At 44.7% G+C, this 22208-nt stretch overlaps 1 protein-coding gene across 2 annotated transcripts; it reads left to right on the top strand.

Annotated features, from left to right (window-relative positions):
- Positions 1-2: 2 nt before the first annotated feature.
- ND-ASHI (NADH:ubiquinone oxidoreductase subunit ASHI) lies at positions 3-16028 on the top strand. 2 transcript variants are annotated; one of them, XM_050192456.3, is made up of 5 exons: positions 8-127; positions 7032-7255; positions 10525-10589; positions 12932-13028; positions 15863-15977. In XM_050192456.3, the coding sequence occupies exons 1-5, from the start codon at positions 37-39 to the stop codon at positions 15920-15922; spliced, it is 537 nt and encodes a 178-aa protein (XP_050048413.1). In that variant the 5' UTR covers positions 8-36; the 3' UTR covers positions 15923-15977. The 2 variants fall into 2 exon arrangements, with proteins under 2 accessions (XP_054933896.1, XP_050048413.1); XM_055077921.1 differs by lacking the exon at positions 12932-13028 and having other exon boundaries at positions 3-127; positions 15863-16028.
- The last annotated feature ends 6180 nt before the right edge of the window (positions 16029-22208 follow it).

The following is a 22208-nucleotide window of genomic DNA, read 5'->3' as shown; positions in this document are numbered from 1 at the left end:
AGACTTCCTTTACGTCACGGGCAAGGATCGAAAAAGATGGCCGCCCTCGTAGGTCGGTCCGGTCGTTTCGGGCAAATTGTACGGTACCAGCTAAAGGCTCCACTGATCACATCATGCCGATCAGCCCGTAAGTTTCTGTCATGTAGTTTATTTCATGCTATGCATTGACCCGGCGTTCGCACGGAACGCAGTTATGCTAATAGCGAGGATTGAATTTTGTACGGGGATATTGGAAGTTCACTCTGCCGGCTGCTCGATCAAGCACACGAGTTTTAGTGAACAAATATGGGGTACTGTCTGCCAAACTCCACCAAAAGAAGCCGGCTGCTGGTTCCGAGTTTTTCCCATGTTGAGCAGTGATTCGGAACTAAAGTAACTTTCGTCAGTAAGGTCTTCACGGTTTCACGTTCTGAAATTGTGTCGTACTGTATCATGCTTCAAGCGCGCTTAGACGTTTTCGAACTTCTAGCACACAGCCAGAGAACGCGTGCAATTAAAAATAATGTATATCTGGAGCATGTTCGCGAATTTTGCTTCCCGTTCTGTGGTTAGCCACAGTGATGTCCCTTACTACGGAGAATTCTCATTCCTAGACATGAAAGTTCCCTATTTCCAGCACTTTTCCCCGCCATGCCTCGAAATAAGTTCCCGCAAATTTCCCTGCACATGCATACAAACGCACATATAATCTTTGATGAAGTATCTTGACAGCCACGAATACTAGATGAAAAAAAAAAAAAAAACGTTGAAAAACATTACATGATTCTACATTGGTTGGAAAGTATGATGTGAGAACTTAATTTCTAATGTGGTGCCCTGTTCGCTTCCGGACATCTCTTCCGCGCATTTTTCTCTTTAGCATCGACTATTACTGACGCCATGAAGCATCGTTTCGATTCTTAGTGGTTCAACTTTTGTATTAACACAACAGTTTGAAGTACAGGTTTAATTGTATGGAACAGCATATCGGCTGTTTGACAATGCAGAGTATAAGAATGAGAAAATGACCAACTCCCAGTTAAGCCTGTGCTCTGACACTGATATGCTGTGGATCAACGATAAAATATTTCGTTCACTGGCATAATTTTTAAATTTGCTCCATGAATCTAAAATTCCCTTTAATATCAGAAAGATACCCTTTGGTCCTACATTATGGCTGAAAATTTATTGAAAAAGGGAAAATTCCCTGCACGGAACATCACTGGTTAGCCCCGGTGTTCCTGCTAGTCCGAGCAAGCCAAGTTAAAAGGTGACATTCGCAACCGCTTTCAAGGGCAAAACCACAAGCAGAGCATAGAAACAGAAGACCAGGGCACAGCAAGTAAGGCACACATGACGCTGTATTTTAACGCCTTCTGCTCGTTCAGCACTCCGCTGTGCCTGGTGCTCCGCGTTGTAAGAAAATTCCTCTGAAATCTGCTAAAGACACCGCATTTACAAAATGTCTGATTCATTTTGTTCTCCGACGGTTTCCATGTCAGATGTGGTAAAAAACTAGAAAGTGAGCATAATATAAGTTAAAGACGACCAGGAATGTGGAGTGCTCTTTTGCGTATTTTAGCACTCAGATTTTACATATATTTTTGTCTTTGAACTTGACCCTCGAAAACTAAGCACAGCATTGAATGGTTCTGCTTTTCAGTTTTCAGTGGTATGTGCAAAAAAAGAAAGCTCACTTGGAAGCCTGTACGCTTCTTTTTGAGCCTGGTACTCTGGTTGCAATGGCTACATCAACAGCAGAGTCTGATGAGCAAGAATCTTCCCATTGTTTTTCAAGCTACTGCTGAAAATGTAGACAAATATGTCCATCTAGTGTGTGAAACCCAAAACAATTAGAAAATAGCCTGATGTGGTTCATGAGCCTGATGTTTTTCATGAAGCATGTGCACGGGGGTGATTCAAAGGGCATCCTCAAAAATGTGGTTAAAGTTAATCCATCTTGTCAAAGAGACATGCTAACTGAGGGCTCTGCTGACTGAATATAATGTACAGGAACTTGTTGTAATGCACTCCTTTCAACTGTCTTCATTCGGCTTGTTTAGCTTCCTGGAATGGCTCTCTACATAAGTTATTCCAAAGTCTCCATTATGTTTTTCATTGTGAATGTGAGGGTGGCTAGAGCTAGAAGGTTCTACCAGACAAGGCAGCCAGTATTGAGCCAGAAACTGAACTGCCCATGAATTTCAGTTCAGTTTCAGCAAAATTACTACAAAGTCAGAAATGGGCAATGAAACCAGGGAAATCACAGGGACAATTAACTATTCTTTTTTAACAGAAGTGCTGAACTAAGAGAATAGTGTAATGAAATTGGACGTTCAAAGGAGTTGCCACAGGTGTCTCAAAGCTGAACTGATCTTTTTTTATTTATTTATTTATTTGTAAAAAAAACTTACTAGGACCCTACATGGGAATTCATGTAGTTGTCTTCAAGTGTTCAAGTTGTCTTTTCATTCACTTTCATTTTCCTTGTTGTTTTTTTGATGCAAGCTACTGTAAAAATGCACATATAATGTACAGACCCGCATATAATACAAAGTGAGATTTGGGAATAGCGAAAAGTGAAAAAATTGTTTAATCTGCATATTTGTGTCATTCATTTGGTATGTGGAATTTCCAACTTTCATGTACTTCGATGAACTGTATGTTGTTTTCTCTGCTGCTTCGATAATGGAGTCTGCAGCATTGTCAAGCTATTTGGGACAGCTTTTTCTACAGCTCATCTGTCATTGTTTTCATTTCAAGATGAAGATAAACATTATTGTTATTATTAATATATGTAATACAAGTCAGGAAAACTGAGCAAAAATATGTATCTACCTTGTACTTTGCAAATCAGTCATTGTTGCTATCAATCAAGTTGGTCATAGATATCCTGGTACACTCAAGTCACAAAGTGACCAGTCGCAAATACAGTCAAACCCGGCTATATCGAACTCTCAAAAAAACGCCTATCAGTTCGATATAGAGCATAATTCGATATAAGCCTGCTAAATAATTGGATGTCATAAAAGCACATACCATTTATAAAATCACTTTATTAACGAAACTAGCTTAGTTTGGCATAAATTAGTCCTGCATTTTCTTCTGCTTGGGCAATTTCGCTGCCTGCGACGCACGCACGTCCCCACGTTGTCTAAGGAGTCGGAGCAGCTGAGGCCGCAACCTTCCGCATTCGCGCAGAAGCGCCGGACTAATGCGAGTGCACCAATCACTTCGGAGGATGTGGGCAAAGGACCGTAGTTGCTTTCCTCAATGTGCCTACTTTCATTTGTGCTCGGTACGATGTCGGCGATGTAGTCTTCGTTTCCGGGCTCTACCGTGGTCGCGACACCATCATCTGCACTCACAAACTCGTCCACCGTTGATTCGAATGTCCCGAAAATTTTGACAGCTCGCTCCAAACTTCGGCAACACCGGCAACGGCTTCGTCGCATTCATCAGAATTTACAGTCCTCACCGAGCACGCGGAAACCGGCACGTATGAAGAACCCCTCGTACACGGCCGTGCGTACGCGTCGGGCGCCATAGGCAGGTTGCGCACGTAGTTCCCGCGCCTACTAGGGCGCCCCTCGCGGCGGCGAGCGCGGAACCGGCAGGATACGACCGGCTCGCTTGCGTTCGGAAAGCCTGTATGTGCACTGTTTCGCGCGTAGCTGTTGCCTTTTCTGAGCAATGCCGAAGTGCAATCCGAGCTGTTGAGTAGTGGGCTGCAACAGCACGTACACCAACTCACGAGGAACAAAGTTTTACAGGTTTCCAAGCCGACCATATGAACCAGAACGGCGTCAGCACTGCATAGCGCTCGTCCCACGGCATAAGCTGTTTTATGTTCCGGCGTTATGCAAAGTGCGTTATAACGCTGAATTCTTTGCTTTTACAGCAATGATGGCAGCAACGGGACACCTGCAGTCAGTGGCGTAGCTAGGTCGTCTGGCACCCGGGGCCCATAGGTCTTCTGTCCCCCCCCCCCCCCCGGGGTTTATTCGAGGAAGGCGAGGATATCAACAATTTCCGCGTGTCTCCAGACGTATATGACACCTCCCCCCACTGGCCCCTTGCACCCGGAGCCCCCCCCCCCCCCCCTTTGCTACGTCACTGCCTGCAGTGCGTACCAAGATATGCAGCAAACAAAGTAGTTTGTTCCCACACTATACCGCAGTAAAACTGTGGAACTCTTTCCCAATCCTCTCCCATTCAAACAGCACTAGGGCTTGCTGAGAGATTTAAGGAGGGGTTGCAGCCGGCTGAGCTGGCATACAGCCTTCTGCGCCCAGCATATCAACGAAGGGGCAGATGAGATCACCAAAATTTTTTACAACGTGGTTTATTGGAATATCCTTTGCACGCACTGAAAAATCGCAACATAAAAGTATCGCACTTACAGTAACTTGGGCGAAAATATTTTCCCAGCGTAGTCTAACAACTGGTAAGTTCATCCCCTTTTTTGTGTTTGGGGAGAGCAACGTTAGAATACCTCTGGTAGGTCTTACGAGTCGTTCGTACGCCCCACGTTCTTGGATGAGATGTTTTGGATTCGTATTTGCCGTCCTGTATGTACAGGGAAACTACCGCGGCGTCCTTGCACTTCCCTGCGATGCCAGCACGGCAATCGCAGCTCCCCGCTAGGATTTGTCTGCTGTCGCCGATCTTCAAGAATCAATGTCGCCTATAATTTCATGCGTCCACACCATAGATAACGAAGTAACTTAAGCTGAGCTTCACGCATCTCGCTGGTGCATTATTTTTCGTTTGCGGAATAAACCTAGCAGTCACTTCCGATCAGTGCGAGTTCAGCACTTCGCTCACGCCGTAGACGTGCCCCACTTCAAATAGACGACTTCCTTTCTCTAAATTCTTTTCCCCAAAAAAGCTATGAAGATCTTGTAATTCCTGAAACCGGGTTAAAATTAATATCGGCACGCTGTTTCGCGCCATCGCTACCGTTTGACAGGACGCCAAACACGCAGCGCGGGCTGCTGACGCCGTGAGTAATCCTACCACATTCGCGCAACTATTCGTCAGATGGCGCTAGGGGTCGGAAAGACAGGGCGCCGCCTAGCACTTGCAACGTGCCCATGGGCACCGGGTTGCGAGTCCGGCCACTTTAGCCCTAATCGTGCCGAGAGTGCTCCTCGGAATCTTGCACGCTGCGGGGACATCCAACTTCTCATCGCGTTCGACGCGATTTATGATTTCGAGCTTCACGACGAAAGGCGAATTCTGCCGCTTCATCACGGCAACACTGCGGGAGAAGGCCCACAAGGCGCAAACACGATAAACCAGAGAAGCAGCCAGACAACTCGCACTTTCGCCATCTTGCACGAAGAGCGCACAAGAGCCTCTGATTGGCTGTCTGAGCAAGCACTGTAGGCGGGCCAGGATCATTTTTTGCTGGGGAGTGTCGATAGATAGCGATCTAAAGAAAGGAAGGACGCTTGATTCTGCAACCCGTGAGGGAGCACGGCGAAGCGTCGTCAGGGGAGAGGGGATGGCAAGTGAAAGATGATAGAGAAAGAGGGAGGATGTGGCCTAATAGACTCCACTATGCGCGACAGGGGGAGTGTCGACGGCTCGCCTGACCAGCCCGAGGCAGCGCGGTCACGGTAGGGAGAGCGGTTGGATGGAGCCGCGCCGCCGGGTTTCCCCGCTACCGCGAGGGAAAGCCAACTTCTGGGGGCACTTTTCCGCCGCTTGATGTTCGATATATAGGGAGTCACTGCAATATTTGTTCGATGTAAGCGTAATTATTGCTATATATACTCGTTGTAACTATACCGTGACCAGAAATTGTTCGATATATAGAATAATTCGATGTAAACGGGTTCGATATAGTCGGGTTCGACTGTAGTCGTTTTTGGTAGAAAAAGCAACTCTTTTGGTTCAGTCGCTTGCTGCTCGATTTTGCAGTCAGTGCGACTGCTGTCACAAGCCTACAACCAGCTGAACCAGTTGGCAGCGCAGGAATAGGACATCCATACATGAAGATGCTTATTTTGCTTGTTTTATGTGGTGATGGTGGTGCAAGCAAGTGCGGGCGGTACCGATTGCAAGACATTTCAGTGTATTCACAGGCATGTAGCGCTTGCCACCATGCGTATTGGTCACCGTGAGTTGCTCCTTGGCGGGCAGTTGTGGTCAGTCACGCTACCACTGTCAGTCGCTGAGGTGAATGAGCCCTTCAGGTCCATTCGATTTGCCAGCACTTCCAGAACTTCAACTTCAAGAGGTGCTGCACCTCATTTACACTGGTGCAGCACGGTGTCGTCTGCATGTTGTAGTCTGTTTCACATAGCACTGGCTTTGCGCAGGACAAGTTCACAGCATCCCCTGCATTTGTGGGAGAAACGTAGTGCAAGGCTTGTGCAGAAAGTACTGAGCAAGTTCTGCACACAACTGGCACTGAACTGCAATGAACTGGTTCATAAAGCGCAACCTTTATTTTGTGCATGCATTTTCTTCTGCAGAGGTGCCCGAGTCACTGTGCTCATGATGAAGTTGAAGCCATGCTGTGATACCTATGTTGAAGTGGTTGCATTTCTACGGGCGAAAGGAGAGTGGGTACGCTACGCACTTGCTTGCTCCGAAGTGCTCTGCGCCACCCGGTGCAGTGCCGGCTACCGGGTGGTCGCATGTGCGGCTGTCTAGGCCCTTTCACCCAGGGATGTACACGCTGTATTACTACTATAGCTGCTGTTAATGTTTAATTGATGGGCCATCACCAGTTTTACCTACAGTGTTGTCAATTATGTAAAGTGTTTGTCCATACTCGTATGTTTTAATTCATGCGTATTGTGTACAAGTATGTAGATACATTTATGAGCAGGGAAGTCCATATGTGCCTAATGTACTAGATGAAGCTAACATTTCAGTGCACTCAGTTCTGCACCAGTGCTCTCTGTTGCTGTTGTCTGTATGGTGGCCTCCTGGCCTTGTCAGGCTTACAGCTTTCTTGCCAGGATGGCCTCCAACCCTGTGCTTTGTCTTTGTTGTAAATGAATCTTGATCTTTTTGTGGCCATTTTTTGCTTGCAGACTGGAACAAGGACTGGTGCCCCAAGCCGGCTCCACAGACGGAGGAAGAGATAAGAGCGGCCGCCAAGAAGTACAGGATGCTGCCCGAGGACTACAAGGTGCGTGACAAGAGTGAGGGCCTCACCTGGGGCGACTACCCCAAGATTCCCACGGTCCCGGCAGGAAGCAGGGACCCCGAGGAGGACTACGACTTTCCCTACTTGAGGCGGAATTACGGCGAGCCGGTAAGAGCAAGAGGATGTTCTTACGTTATCTGGAGTTAGCATAAGTTATAATTTGTGACTGAATTTTTTGGCACCTATATTTATTTAAATTCGGTAGGCATTTATTGGCACTTACCGTATTTACCCGCGTATAACCCGCCCCTGCGTATAACCCGCACCCCTAACTTTGAACTCGACGAAAAAAAAAAAAAAAAACTCGCGTATAACCCGCACGTTTACCTGAAAAAAAAAAAAATGAGAGCTAGAAAGATGCAACTCATACTCAGTGATCATTTCGTTTTCAGAACATTTATTCAAACGACCACCACCACGTCACTGGTTATCCGATTCTTAATCGTCGCCGCTCTCACTACTGCCATCCGAGGCTTCATCGCCACTCTCAAAGACGTAGTCGTCCTCGGAACCATCCAAACTATTACTGATCGCACATTTTTCAAAGCTTTTGCGCACCAAATCGGCCGGTATCGCTTTCCACGCATCCACGATCCACTGGCACAGCAATGGAATATCAGGCCTTCGCACGCGTCCCGTCGGTGTGAGGGCGTAAATGCCGTCGGCCATCCACTGGGCATACAGCCGCTTCACGTGTGCCTTGAACGGCTTGTTCAGGCACACGTCGAGTGGCTGTAGCATGGACGTCATGCCGCCAGGTATTATGACGAGGTCGGTGCTGGTCTCGGCAAGGCGAGCCTTCACCGCATCAGTGCAGTGGCCTCTGAAGGAATCTAGTACGAGCATCGACCGGCGTGCCAGCAAGGCACCTGGTCTTCGCTCCCAGATTACTCGAAGCCAGTCACCGACTAGGCCACTGTTCATCCACGAATTTTCTTCCGCACGCACAACGATTCCTGGGGGCAGTGGAATGCTAGGTAGCGTCTTGCGTTTGAAAATGACATACGGGCGCAGTTTCGTGCCGTCAGCCAAAGCGCATAGCATGACTGTGCAGCGCAGCTTGGCATTTCCGCCGGTCAGCACGCTGACTGATTTGGAGCCCTTTTTTTCCATGGTCGTGTCCATCGGCATCTCAAAGTACACAGGTGTTTGATCAGCATTTCCCACCTGAGACAGCAAATAGCTGTGCTCCTTCCGAAGTGCGATCACATATCGATGAAAGTTCAACAACTTTTCCTCGTAGGCTTCAGGAAGCCGCTGGCACATGGTTGTTCGCCGCCGCATAGAAAATCCATGTCTTCGCATGAAGCGCTGAAGCCATCCACGGCTTGCACGAAACTCGCGTGGAATGTTCAATTCCCGGGCCAACTTCAAGGCTTCCATTTGCGCCATCTCAGTCGAAACAGCGTGGCCACGACTTCTCTGCTCCTCAATGAACTTCGCAAGCTGCGTCTCGATGTGGGGGTACGCGCCAGTCTTCGGACCCCGAAACGCTCGCCTGTCCCGGTTCGTTGCTTCGAGACTCTCTTTTTTCTTCCTCCAGTCGCGAATGCACGACTCGTCAACGTCATGCTGTCTTGCAGCAGCTCTGTTGCCGATTTCTTCGGCAGCGGCTATAATCTTTAGCTTCTCTTTCGCTGTGAAACACTGCCGTCGAGTCGCACTCATGATGCCAAAACAAAGCAGGCAAACAGTGCAAACTGGGGTAAGTACACTAAACAGCGCCTAACGCGAGGCTCAACAATGCTGGCCTTTCGTTGGCCCTTCATCGGCTTGACAAGCGTCGATGACGATGGGGATGGCGGACTACACGGGGAGGCCGCCGCACATTGCGGTGAAGCCGACCCCCCCCCTCCCAAGGAAAAAATTCGCAGATAACCCGCACCCCCACTTTTTAAACGCGTTTTTTCACATTTTGGTGCGGGTTATACGCGAATAAATACGGTATTTTCCTTGAAAAATTCGGCACCTATAGGTACCTATTTTTTTACAATACTGCCTTCACTGCATTTTCGGCCCTTCGAAAAGCTGCTCAAGCATATTTATTTCAGGAAGGAAATAGAAAGCTTTATTGTTATAAATGCAGGGAGGCAAATTATTTTAAAAACATACAGATATATGTTAAGGTGGAATAAGGTTTGAGTGATTGCTGGCACAATCCGTCTCACGCGCTGCCAATCATGTGCAACTAACACTTGAATCCTGCTGCCCTGCATCTGTTGCAGTAGCACTGCAAAGAAGCACAAGAGCATAGAATAAGAACGTAGGTCGGTGCACGCTGTGTATGGCCATACGCACTTGTAGTGCGTCTATTTCAAAAATGCCTCGACGCTGGCCTATGAAAAAAGACGAGGACCCCTGCAAATTTCTGGAATGAAGAAATTGCGGTCACTGACCAAGTCAAGGTGAAAATAACACAGAGATGTTTCGGGACCCGTACGGGTTCCTTGATCACACGTACAGGTTCCTTGAGTGTGATCAAGGATCCCGTACGGGTCCCGAAACGTCTCTGTGTTATTTTCACCTTGACTTGGTCAGTGACCACAATTTCTTCATCATCATGTTGACCAGACGAACTTTGGTATTCTGCTATCCCAACTGAACGACTCAAATAATTAAAAATTGACAGAGGTCATTAGGCAAACGGTGTTCGCTGGATGTTGATGGGCATTGTTCTTGGCGTTGACTGTATTTCTTGTTCGTTGTGAACGAATATGTTTTGTTAGCTAACTTTGTAAACTTACCTAATTGATGAGATGGTGATGAAAAAGTTGTGAAGGACGTTGAGAAATGACCGATAACAGGATTTGTGCAGACCATTTTTTTTTGCGAAGAGAAAAAAAAAGCCAGTGAGCGCCTCCAGGCACTGGGAACGAGCGGCAGCGCTCTTTTTTTGACACGTCAGCAGCTTTCAGCGCTCAACTTCGATTTTTATCAAACACGAAGTAACACTATGTCACGGTTCCCTTCCCAAACGGTTACAGGACTGTGCCCTTGGTTCGCACATGCGTAATATACACAACATACTAGGTCACAATATTTACGTCCGAGACTGCTGATATCACTGGTGTTTGGATGCGGTGTCACATGGAATCTTTCTCTTCTTTCTTTTTTGGTTGTTGTTGTTGACTTTGTTTTGTTTGTTAGAATTATCAGCCCTGGTAAAATGTTTGGTGTATCTGGGTTCAAGGGTATAATTGAAATTTCCAATGAGGCCTCAGCGGGAGGTCGTCTGAGGTGGTGCGTGCAATGGAATTCTTTTACGTAGCCTAAGCAAGCTCCGATAATTTGACTGCTGTTTAGCAGTGTCCCACAACTTGCCAGCTATCAAAGTGCGGCAAAAGTTTAACTTGACTCCTTGCTTTCTTTCTGTCTAGATTAACATCTACATGGATGCGTACACCCTCGAAAGACTAGACTTGCCCAGGCAACGCACTCCAATGTAAGTACTAAATTACTATAAGTTCTGCAGCCCTGCTTCACAAATGTTAAAGGGACACTAAAGTGAAAAATGATTTGTTCTACATCAGTAAATTATCGTTCTACAACACCAAAAACACCACTCTTACAACGATAAGACGTTTGGTAAGCCAGAAAAAGCGCAAGAATGAAATACGGGTGGCGACACCTACTTAATTAAGTTGCCGCACCTGGGGGCTGGGGGCTGTCACGTCTTGGATTTTGATGGCATCTTCTAGGGCCTACTAATTATATATAGCGGTACAGATTGACTACATTGTGTTCTAAAGGAACCAAATATTAAACATGGCAAGTTTCGGGAACCTTTATTCAGCCAACACAGCCCAAATGTGAAAACATACTTTGGAATCCCTGACGTCATGCTGACGTACCAGCGCTGGGGTTTCGGTGCGAAATTCAAGTACTGATACTTGGACCTTCATTTTCTCAACTAATAATCAAACTATTTTTTTGAAATTACTGCCTGCAGGGTTCTCAAGCGATGCTTCATTTGTCTAAACTGATTTATTGTTTCACTTTAGTGTCCCTTTAACGCATCCACTGGCAGCAATGACATCGTGCAGTAGCAATTATGCCGCCTGATGACATATACGCTAGTTAAAAATTACTGGTTTTACCATTCCAGAACTGCAAAATGGTTTATGAGAGACATCGTAGAGGTCTGGGGGCAGGCAAGTTTAGTGCCACTATGAGCAAGTGCACTTTCATCGTGTGCTGCTACACAAAGAAAAGTCTTCTTTGGAATTGATGGCAGTAGCAATGGCCGAATTAGTAGGCACAACGTGAATTTCTTATTGTACGCAGTGTCTGCAAAATAATGGTGCATTCGAGCTAAAAACAGCACTTGGAAAACTTCAATCTGGCTACCAGGCAGTGATAATGAGCTTTGTTGGATTTTCAGTGGTGTGTTGGCTTTCTATTCAACTTCGAATTAAGTTTTATGTGGGGATTGCTTTCTGCTTTATCTGTAGTGCTTGTGCAAGCGCAGTGGGATCTTGCATTTTCCCGGACCATGCACTCTCACTTCTTCGTACCCTAAAAACATACAAATGGACTTAAACTGTATGAAATGTGCCAGCTGATTTACCAGTCGAGGTTGCCATAAGTTAGAAATGGCTTTCCTTTTCTGTGTAGCAGTACCGTAAAATTTAGACACCCTCCCCCCAAGGTAAACCAAGAAAGTTTGCGGCGGTGCCTTTGCTTGGTCACGGAGTGAAATTCAAGGGCTGTCGGCACCAAATCCGGCAGCCAGCGAGGTAGGCCTATACCGTCTCCCAGCGATCATAGGCTCACCTGGCTTGCTCGTTCACTTCCACCGGCATCAGTAAAATCAAATGTATTGCAGTTTAAGCGCAACATAATTGTGTACATATTGTGCTGACCAACATAGGCACTTCATTACAACTGCATGCGGTTGCGTCCCAAGCGCCACCAGACTCCCGATTTGACGACCCAGCGAGCTAGACCTGTCGGCTCTTAGTCATCGGTGGCCATCAACGGAGCCGAAAGTGCGGTCGTGGCCTTGTGGAAACACGTCTACACTGCTCGCATAGTCTTGTTTACATTGGCATTTTGTTTATTAGAGATCTGTGCAGACACGTTTGTCTTCACTTTATTTGCGAAGTCACTCCGAACGTCCATGCAGTGGCACCTGTTCTGGGCAGAGCTACGCGTCGCTCGCTTATTCGTACCATGTGTCTCGAATCGTCGTATGCAGCAAGTCGGGCTCCAATGCGCCGTATGACAGCTCGCATGCAGTATCGCAGCTTGTGTCTCATGCTTAATTCGCATGTGACACTTCGCATGTTTGACCAAAGCGTTGACTGACGACGGAGGTGAACTATCACCTCGGCAGGAGTGTGGCTAAACAGTAAATTTCTTTCTCACTAAACTGCATCATGTTATGTAATTTAAATACAATTTCGTAAAAAGAATGCCAACAGAACCATCCAAGTGGTCCGGTGAAAATGCATGAATTGATGAAAGGGTGGGGGCGCTTGCTCGGTAGTTGGCGCCAATTTCAAAACACTCGAAAGTGGACAGGGGGTGCTTGCATGGGTATGGACACATGCTCGGAATTTCACGGTATGCTGCTACACTGCAGTGAAGTGCACTCACGGTAAGTGTCACTAAATTTGCCTGTATGAATGGGGTTTAAGAAATGCTATGGTGTCCAGTGTGTAGTAATTTAACAAAAACATCTGCTCTGCCATCGCAGTTGCTACTGATGATTCACTGTGCACGTGATTGGGTGTGTCTGGGTCAACGCTAACGAGCCCCCTTTTTTTTTAAATTGCTCACCAGGTGGAAGCAGATAGCCATGTTTCTGGGCACAGTGGTTGGCTTGTGGTACCTCAGCAACCTCTTCAACCGCCCACAGTTAAAGATCGGTGTAGACCTGGTATGTAGTGTGCGCAGCTGCAAAGCATCGTGGCTTGGCATTTAGCAGGGTGTATTAGAGCATAGAGTTCCTCACAGAAATGACTACAGGGAAGTCTGGCCCTGCGACCATTAATCAATTCATGGGAAAGGTGGTTGGTGCATGTACAGTTGAGTATTGTTATAACGAAGTGGGATCTGACATGAAAATACCTTCATAATAACTGATATTCATTTAAGTTTATAATCGCTACACTAAATATCGGCAAGAAACATTCTTAACACGGCAAGCTGGGGGAGTTGTGATTGAGCGCTACCTGGACGATTCGTATCGTGTACTTCCTTTTGTCTTTCATTCGGGTTGTGCTGCCCACCCCTGGGAAGAAACATTTTATATTTACTTTGTTATATCTGATAATTTGCTATGTCTGTGTTTGCTAAAATGAGGCTTGACTGTATTTGCCTAATCATAATGCTTGTGGCTTCAGGCGTTCTTGTGACATTGTTTATTAAGCTTTATGTTTCCAAGTTTTCAAGATTTTGTCGTTTTCTAAACACAGCAAGGCAATTGCTCTTTGCGCACATGCCCAATCACTTCTAATTGCTTCATATGCAGCGCAGTATGCTGTTGAAGAATGATCAATTTTCAAATGAAAAAGCTGTTTAAAGCCAGAAGGACAAAGTTTAGGCAAGTCATTCCTGTTTGCTAAACTGCAATATTTGCAGCTCCCATAGACCACTAGTGCTAGAGGTTTCGCGGTTAACTTCTGTAGGAAAGCCTATGCATTACAGGGCTATTATACATGTACTAGTGTTGCATGGGCATTTGGAAGGCCGTTGAACCCATGGTCAATAGCATGGGGGCCGCTACATGGGCAGCTTCAACAGCTGTAGAGTCACAAGTCTACTGAATCAACAAAGTTGCACAAACTACATCAAAATCTTGTGAGCGATGTAAATGAGCACCCTGGTCAACTGCTTTGTTTATATTAGCACACCGTAAATGAAGCATTGCAAAGAAAAATTTCAGTGGCGATTTGGCAGTAAATGCAAGGGAAATGCATTAGCATTACATCGCTCCTTTTTGACGTCCTGGATTGAAGATTTAAGCTGCGTTCTTCAGGAACTCTCTCTACACACATCCTGCCTCTTCAAGGAGCGAAGTGCAACTGACTGTGTATACTACATATATATATATATATATATATATATATATATATACATACATATATATTAAGGTTGTGTGAATATTTGACAATTTTTTAATATACAATTTCATATGAATATTCGAAACAAATGGAATATATTGCTGGTCCTGCGGGAGTAAACATGGTTTTTGGCGTTTATTTCTATCAAATCTAAGAAACTGTCTGATTTTGTGCTGAATTTTGCGACAATTTCATGCTGCTGGTGAAATTTTACCTGTAAAACACGCTTAGCCACTGAGTCTAAGCTTTGCAGGAAATCCACACTCTCGGTAGCAAGGGGCACGGGTTTGCGAACAGCGAGGGTGCACTCTTTTGCACATTCCGCCCCAAATCCTGAGCTTATTGCTTGAAAGCAAATGCGATGAGTGACAGCTGATACAGGGTCAAACGCCTTTGAGTGTACGGGAAATTGATGTGCTATAATAAGGCACAGGTTCGCGAGAACAGGCAGCTACTGGAAATTACTCAATTTTTGAAAGCTAACGTGAGCCAAATACATAATCTTTTAGTATAACGACTTGCTAGTTTAGTTTTGTTATCAATGACAATGTAATTGCAGTGTTCCAACATGCTACAATAAACCAACTTGCTAATTTGATATTCGATGCTAATTATTAGAACATTTTTATATTTGCACACCCCTAATGTGTGTGTATATATGTATGTATGTGCATGTGTGTATATATACCTCCACCACATGAACCACCCCTACCACGTAACCGGCTTTCCACACTTCTCGCACATATACACGTTTTTCTACTTTGACACTCCTTGTGCTAAAGCATAAAAAAAGAAGCAAGAAACTTGGGGGGGGTTGAGATAGCAAAACTTCCAAACCAAATACCAAATATTATCAAGTTTCTAAACAGCGTGAAATATAAAGCTTGCATGCACTTAGCTTGGTGAAAAAAAGGCTTTTTTACACTTATTTGGTGCAACATGATGTTTAGAGCTAGATGCCTGGTCAACTCATGATCTTACACAAGACAAACAAGTGAAAGGGTACTCTATTAATTCGGTGACGACGGCCGTCATCGTTAAGGTAATCTATTTTATGTATTTGTTGACATGCCCTTCGGACCCATTGGGCATTTAGAGGGGGTAGGTATAATATGCATAAAAAGGAACTTTAAAAACAAAAACAAACATTGACATGAAAACTTCCTTAACTGTTATAAAACTAGCACAGTAAAATTGCACTAAGAATAATATGCGTAAATGTAAAACAAACATCAAACAAATTATTGTCAAACTATGTTTGCAGAACTTGTGTGAAGTATGCAGTGTATAGTCACCGATGGCTGCTGTCATTGTCAGGCCACTTTATGCTTGGCCTCACCCTTGCAGAAGCAAGACTTTGTGTCCTGAACTGGCGGGGATCGAACTCATGCATGTGCTTTTGGGAACTGGCAGGCGCGTGACAGAGAGGGCGTCATCACAGTGATATTTGGCTAGTGAGTGCTCGGCTACATTCATACATGCACTTGTTAGGCATACTTGAACCAAAGTGTTGGGATGAACAGAGAAAGCTCTTCTGAAAATGGTTAAATATTGCCTCTCTTGTTGTCGCCCACATTCTCGTTTTCTTAATTTTCAAAAAAAAATGTTCAAGTTTTCTGTAACAAACTGCTGTTTCATGCTTTTCCAGGGTCCACCACAACTGCCAAACGATGGAGTCGTCCACTATACCTTTGATCCAGTGGAGTAGAGTTGTCGATGTGCAGGTTCGCTGCAGTTCGAACATTAAAGATAGGTTATCCATTGTTCTTGGCATCTGTCTCATTTATGCACAGTTGTAGAAAGAAGTGTACTATTGGTCTTCAGACATGCCCATATATGTCTATGGGCTGCGCCACAATACATTTGGGCTTTGCTCTAATAACGCAGTTGCATCCACCTTCTTTGTCTGACAATCACTATAACAGGCATGCTGAAATCCTTGAAAAGAAACATTTGGAATCGGGTCTGCATGTGACATAAAAACATCTCCGTTATGTCCAGTATTCCTTGTAAGCATGCATGCTGATACTGGTGAAAAGAAAAATTTGTGATCAGGTTTGCAAAAAAAAGAAAGGCCAGCTTGATGCAGCAGGGCTGACATGCAACTGTTTGATTGCTGTAACAACACGGGATGGGCACCTAGGCTTAGTGGCAGCAAGCCAGGGAAGCCATGCCATTGGCCAAAACGCATGTTCACATCCAGAATGTACCATCTTAAGTTGATCATGGCTGAGTATTCAATATTTTTGTTGCCAGAATACATATTTCAAGCACCGAAGCCAACTGTAACTAATACAAGTCAATTTATTTCTTTGGACATGCCTTTGATAATTCGGATGCCTTTGCGGCACTGCCACGTACCCCATGGAGCCACTGTAGAAAGACGTCTGAAATTTTGAACACTGAGACGCTTCCTGTACAGTTTTTCGGATTTTTCGCCATGACCGCAGGGCCCCAACGACATTAACTAAAGCCGCGACTGCAGCCATTTTGATTATATTGGAGCCTTGAACTAGCAACCTTGCACTTCGATCCGCTCACCTAGCTGCTTCGACATTCACTATCAAGCTTCATGCATTTCGGTACCACCAGATGGTGTGCTCACGTACGCTCATCCACGGCAGCGACAATGCCGGGCGTCTGGAGGAAAGAAAAAAAAGACTCGAAAGCTCGCCTTTGCGCACAGCATTCACCGCAAGCGTTTCGCGATAAATATTATGGTTGCATAAGCTGCAATTGCCGGGAAGCGGCAACCGTGCAGCCAGTTGATACTGGGTGTTTCAGTTAACTGTAGGCAGTATTTAAACATATGCCGATGCACTCCAAAACACCACCAAATGCATGTTGCTCCCTTTTGTATGTTGGGTGCTACGCTACTATTTGTGTTTTGCTCGATTAGATAATTAGTCAAGATTAATTAACCAACTTCTGAAGCAACAAAGTTGGACAAAAAATTTCAATCAAAAAGTTGTAAAGCGCTTTGCAAAATGTCCGATTAGACAGTTTCTAACTTTCTATCTATTAAATATTAGTGTTTTTCACTTTACTGCGGATGCCCGCAAAATACAAAAAAGTACCATGTGACGTAGCCATTTGTGTGCCGGGATTGCAGTGCTCCCAAGCTGTCTGCATACAAACAAACATGCACTCTAGCAGGGCAGTGACGAAGGCGTTGGCTGTGCGATTTACGCCATCTATGTGCTTCCCTCGCGGCGGTTCACGATGGCGATAAGTGGACGCAGCGGCAGCATACCCGGCTAAATGCTATGTAATAGTTATAGGCATGGCTATGCCGTATATGCGGGTTATATTGCTACACCATTCAATCACTAGCACGGGTGTCACACGGCTTAGTTTTGATTGCGTTCAAGCCCGATCCGGATCAAATTTCTCTGTCATGATTGGCTCATTTGCGCAAGCTGTGGGAGGTAACTAATCGCTGTCAAGAATTTCGATCAGGATCGGGCTTGATTGTGATCAAATGTGTTCGTGTGACCCCCGTATAAAGGTGCTCAATACGATGCAGGCCTTACATTTGTTATTATTTCTTGGAATTTTGAGAATGGCAGCCCATAAACAAATATAACGAAACAACATTCGCAGCGCATGCCTTTTATTTTAAATTTCAAAAGTTCAAGCGCAACGCTAAACTTTGCTATCGCAGTAAGCGGTTCACCCTTCAGATGAAACTGCCATTTTTTTTTTTAATTTTCATTTAAAGGATTCGCCACTGTCTACTGTCATAGTATGAGCACCGAGATGCCTAAAGCGTTGCATAATGCCCGTTTTCCAAGGTCAGCTTCGCTGCACTACACCTTTGTTAGGCGGTCAAGCATACGCATTGTATTGCGGTGAAGCACACCAAGAGTGAAAAGGGGCCATTGTCACGGAACGGAAAACGTGTTTCTTAATACACGCGCGCACCCGCACCGCCGTCTCCTGTCATAGTAAGAGCACCAAAACGCCTAATTGCACTCGCAGGCCTCTAATGCTACTTCGCATATGGCTGTGGCGATTTGAGCCCTTGAGGGCAGTCAAAGGCATGCAATCGTTTTTTCGGATGTTTTCCCGCTTCCTAGGGAGCCAGAAATATCTGACATCTGTATTGTCTGGAATCTTGCATTTCTTTAGGTGTATGCAAACAAAAGTCATTTTTAGGCTGAATTAAATGGTGCCAGAAGCAAATGAAATGTCGAATAGTTTTCAAATATTGAACAGTCAAATTTTCAGAATATAAAACAATGTTCACACCCTAGTATTCATATAACAGCAGCAAGTTTCTGTCATAATATATTGCATGTTATGCAGCACATTTTTTTAAAAGCACAAATGAAGTATTAGGAACAAAGAAGCAGTTCATTCTCATACACAGGACTCTTCCGAGTGCAAATGATCGCTGTAAATCCAGTAAGGTCTGGCTCCCTGAGCACTGTAGTCTGCTCCACTACACATGTATTATGCCCATGTCATGGCCACGAGGATGAAATTTATTGCACTTTCACTCCTGTTTTATGTTTGATTGCGCACAGTTGATGTTTAGAACTATTTGAAAAATATTCATATTTATGAATACTGACTATTTGATTTGCAGATCGAAATTAATAAGACACTATTCTATTCATTATTAAAAAGTTCTGAATATTCGCAAACCCTTACAATTTTGCCAAGGAGAAAGAAAAGGAACTAAAAGGGGAGCATGACATTTAACAGCCAACATTTACAAGCCAACTCTCTGTGAAGCTCTCGTTTGCCCTCTTCTCTCATCCATGACTTCAGAAGTCATACCAATGAACGACCTCAAACTCTTGGTTGTGCTCGATGGAGTTGGCCTGGCGTGTTCGGTTCCCAACAGGTTTTAATCGGAGCACTTGTTCGAGTGATTTGCCAACTGCTCTGTGCATTTCCCTCCGATATGCTCACTCAAGTATGGTTGCTTCATGTAACGTGCATATATTGTCGTTTCATTGAGCAGTTGCAGCAGCCACGCATTGCAGTCTTCACAGAATAATGTGACGGTGCAAGGCGCCAAAGCCTGCGGCGACATGATCACATGCAGGGCCATCTTTCTTGGGCTTTAATTTTAAGATTTAATGCTCCCTCGTTGTCTCTTACCTATCTTCACGATCTTGAGTTTCGTCATAGCTGAACACTCATTGAAACAAAGCATGGCCAAACAAATTTTAGATTTCTTTTGTTGTATACAATAATATGTTATATCAAGGTACAACTTCAAATGCAAGCTAAAGATACAAAACCTCCACATATAGTTGCTTCAGTTTACGGTGTGCAGGTTGTCAGATTGTTTCTTTGACACTTGTAACAGTTAAGCATCAGCAGTGACGAAAAAATTTTGTGCTAGCACATATTTCTCAACCTAACAGTGCTGTTACCACAAAGCTAGCTTCCGCATTCAATGTTGGAAATAGTACAATATCATTTCAATAAAAAGTGATCCAAAAGGGGGCACCACCAAGACTACTCCAAGATAATGGAACTGGAGAGCTGTTCTAACATCTAGAGGCACACATTATTGTAGATAATGCGACTATACTACAGTGGACCAAAGCTCAGTAACTATACTGCAATACTGCTAAATACTGCTCACTATACTGCATGCATATACCAGTTCAAGCCACTTGGAGACAGGCTGTCTACCAAACTGGCATTTCCAAATTCCTCGAGTTTTCCAGGTTTTCCCTGGGTGCCTTTGCAATATTCCCTGAGTGACGACAAAGAACTTTGTTTTACATTAAGGCAGGCTGATACCATATATGTCACTCAATGCTGTCACTCTCTAGTAAGCATGCTAAGAAATCTATGCGACAACACGTCCCCGCACCAGAAATATAAGTGGTCTCAGATGTAAACATTGTCATCAGTGCATTGTATATGTTACGAATGTGCAAACCTGGCCAATGGTCTTGTAATGGTTTGGAAAGCAAACTGTTACAAGGTCGCGCTACTTTGCATTTGATAGAGACCGAAGATGCGTGCCAGAAACTGCTGATGCGGCAAGAAAAAAGTGCAGCCGCTCGTTCCAACTGTCTCTTATTTGATGAGGTTTGTGTAAATATTTATGCAATCTTTAGTGTGCAGAAGCATTGTCACGACCACAGCATTTAAATTTTTAATTTTTAAAATGTATTTCACAGGTTTTGTTTCTTAATAAAAAAAAGTGTTCACGAATCCTAGGCTGTTCTAAATGCTGTTATTGGGTGTTTACCAACGTCATCCACAATCTTTTCATAGACATATCGATAAGGTAAGTTTATAAATTTAGCTAATTAAACGTATTCGCGCACAATGAAGGAGAAATATTCACAGCAGCCACCATGAACAATGCCCATCAAGGTACAGAGAATGGCGTACACATAGTGACCTCAGGTAATTTATAATTCTGGGTGACCTTCAGTTAGGATAGCAGAATACCACAGAATAAATTTGAAGTGATGTACTGGTCACTGAATGTTTGACAGCCTTTCAGATCGCTTGCCGAGAAAAAGCTCAAAGACATTTTTCAAAGCAATAAAGGGCTAAAAATGTTCCCCGGCTTTCTTGTCTGCATCACCGACCAATATTTTGAATAAGCTAGATTATTCAGGCTTATTTGCAGTTCCGCCACAGGCACCATAAAGCCAGTGTAAAACAGCAACCAATATTTCATGCGTCTAACAATATTTTAATAAAATTCTTGGACTCTATCTGCACAAGTCACATCGTGAACATTGTTGCCGCGAACATAATTTCAGAGGTTTGTGGTTTCACCAAATTTTTAATTAAGACCACTAAAAAAAAAGCAAGGGTTTTACGTGCAAAACCATGATCTGATCATGAGGCATGCCGTAGTGGGTGACCACAGATTAATTTTGACCACCTGGGGTTCTTTAACGTGCACCGCAATCTAAACACACAGCCACATTTCGCCTCCATCAAAGTGCCGCCGCCGTGACCAGGATTTCACCTCGCGCAACACCAAAGCCACTAAGAAAACAGAGCAGGTCAATTACGACCACAATTTGACCGCTAAGGTTGACTAAATATGAAGCTTTGACATCATCGGTTTGCATTCTGGGGCGGCAAGAGCCCGATTTTGTGTGGTGCGGCCGGGCAGAAAATAGTGTAGCCCGAGTGCGAATTAATATGCTGGCAAGAATGCAATACCGTGGGCACTGCTCTCTGACAGAAGTACCCCCGAGTGCCAAGGCTATTACACTGCATTTTCCACATCAACATGCGGTTCCTACTGATTAAAGAAGCTCAATGCTTATAATCCGAGTCACTGATTTCTGATTAAGAGCCTGCAAAGCATTCGAACTTCTGAATTAGGTGACCGGCACCTGTCCTTTTAATTTCAATTTAAAACAATATGATAGTCAACGATGTCATCTGACGGCCTCTTTAAGGGTAGCAAACCACCTCTCCAGAATTTCCCGGTCCTTCTTCACAAGTTGCGACTTGAACAGGGTCATGAACGCAATGGCAACAGTGTGTGAAATGTCAATTGGTCCACGTATAAGAAACAGTAGATTCGTCTGCTAGCATGCCTTTGCCATGCAGTTGCACGCTCGTCCTAATGCACAATTAGATGATTTCACTTTGTGTTGCGTGTTCTGCACTGCGTGTGCGGTGGCAACAGTGGGGAGTCCTGATAAACTTGACATTTTCAAAACAAGCGCCAGTGAGACAATGGTTACTGCTGCAGCCGTACATGTCTTCTAGAGAAGTATGCACTCTCTTTAGCAATTGTTATGGGTTAACACACTTATAAAAAAGCAGCCAACCTCCACAGCTAGCCAAACAAAACTGTCAGTGCTGTGTAGTGTGATGCAGAAAGGTCAGCTACATGACCCCTGGTGGCTCTGCTGATGCAGCGCCATTATAATCATAGCAGAGGAGGTAGCACCTTTGGGGAGGTTAGCAACGGCGGGAGAAAAATTGCTCACTCTCCTTTAAACTCTCAAATAGTTTAGGGGTCCTTTAAAACGACACTGTTA

This window comes from Dermacentor andersoni, chromosome 10 (genome assembly GCF_023375885.2).
Source record: "Dermacentor andersoni chromosome 10, qqDerAnde1_hic_scaffold, whole genome shotgun sequence".
In the NCBI taxonomy this organism is placed as follows: Eukaryota; Metazoa; Arthropoda; class Arachnida; order Ixodida; family Ixodidae; genus Dermacentor; species Dermacentor andersoni.
This window is presented reverse-complemented; position numbering and strand designations above follow the sequence as displayed.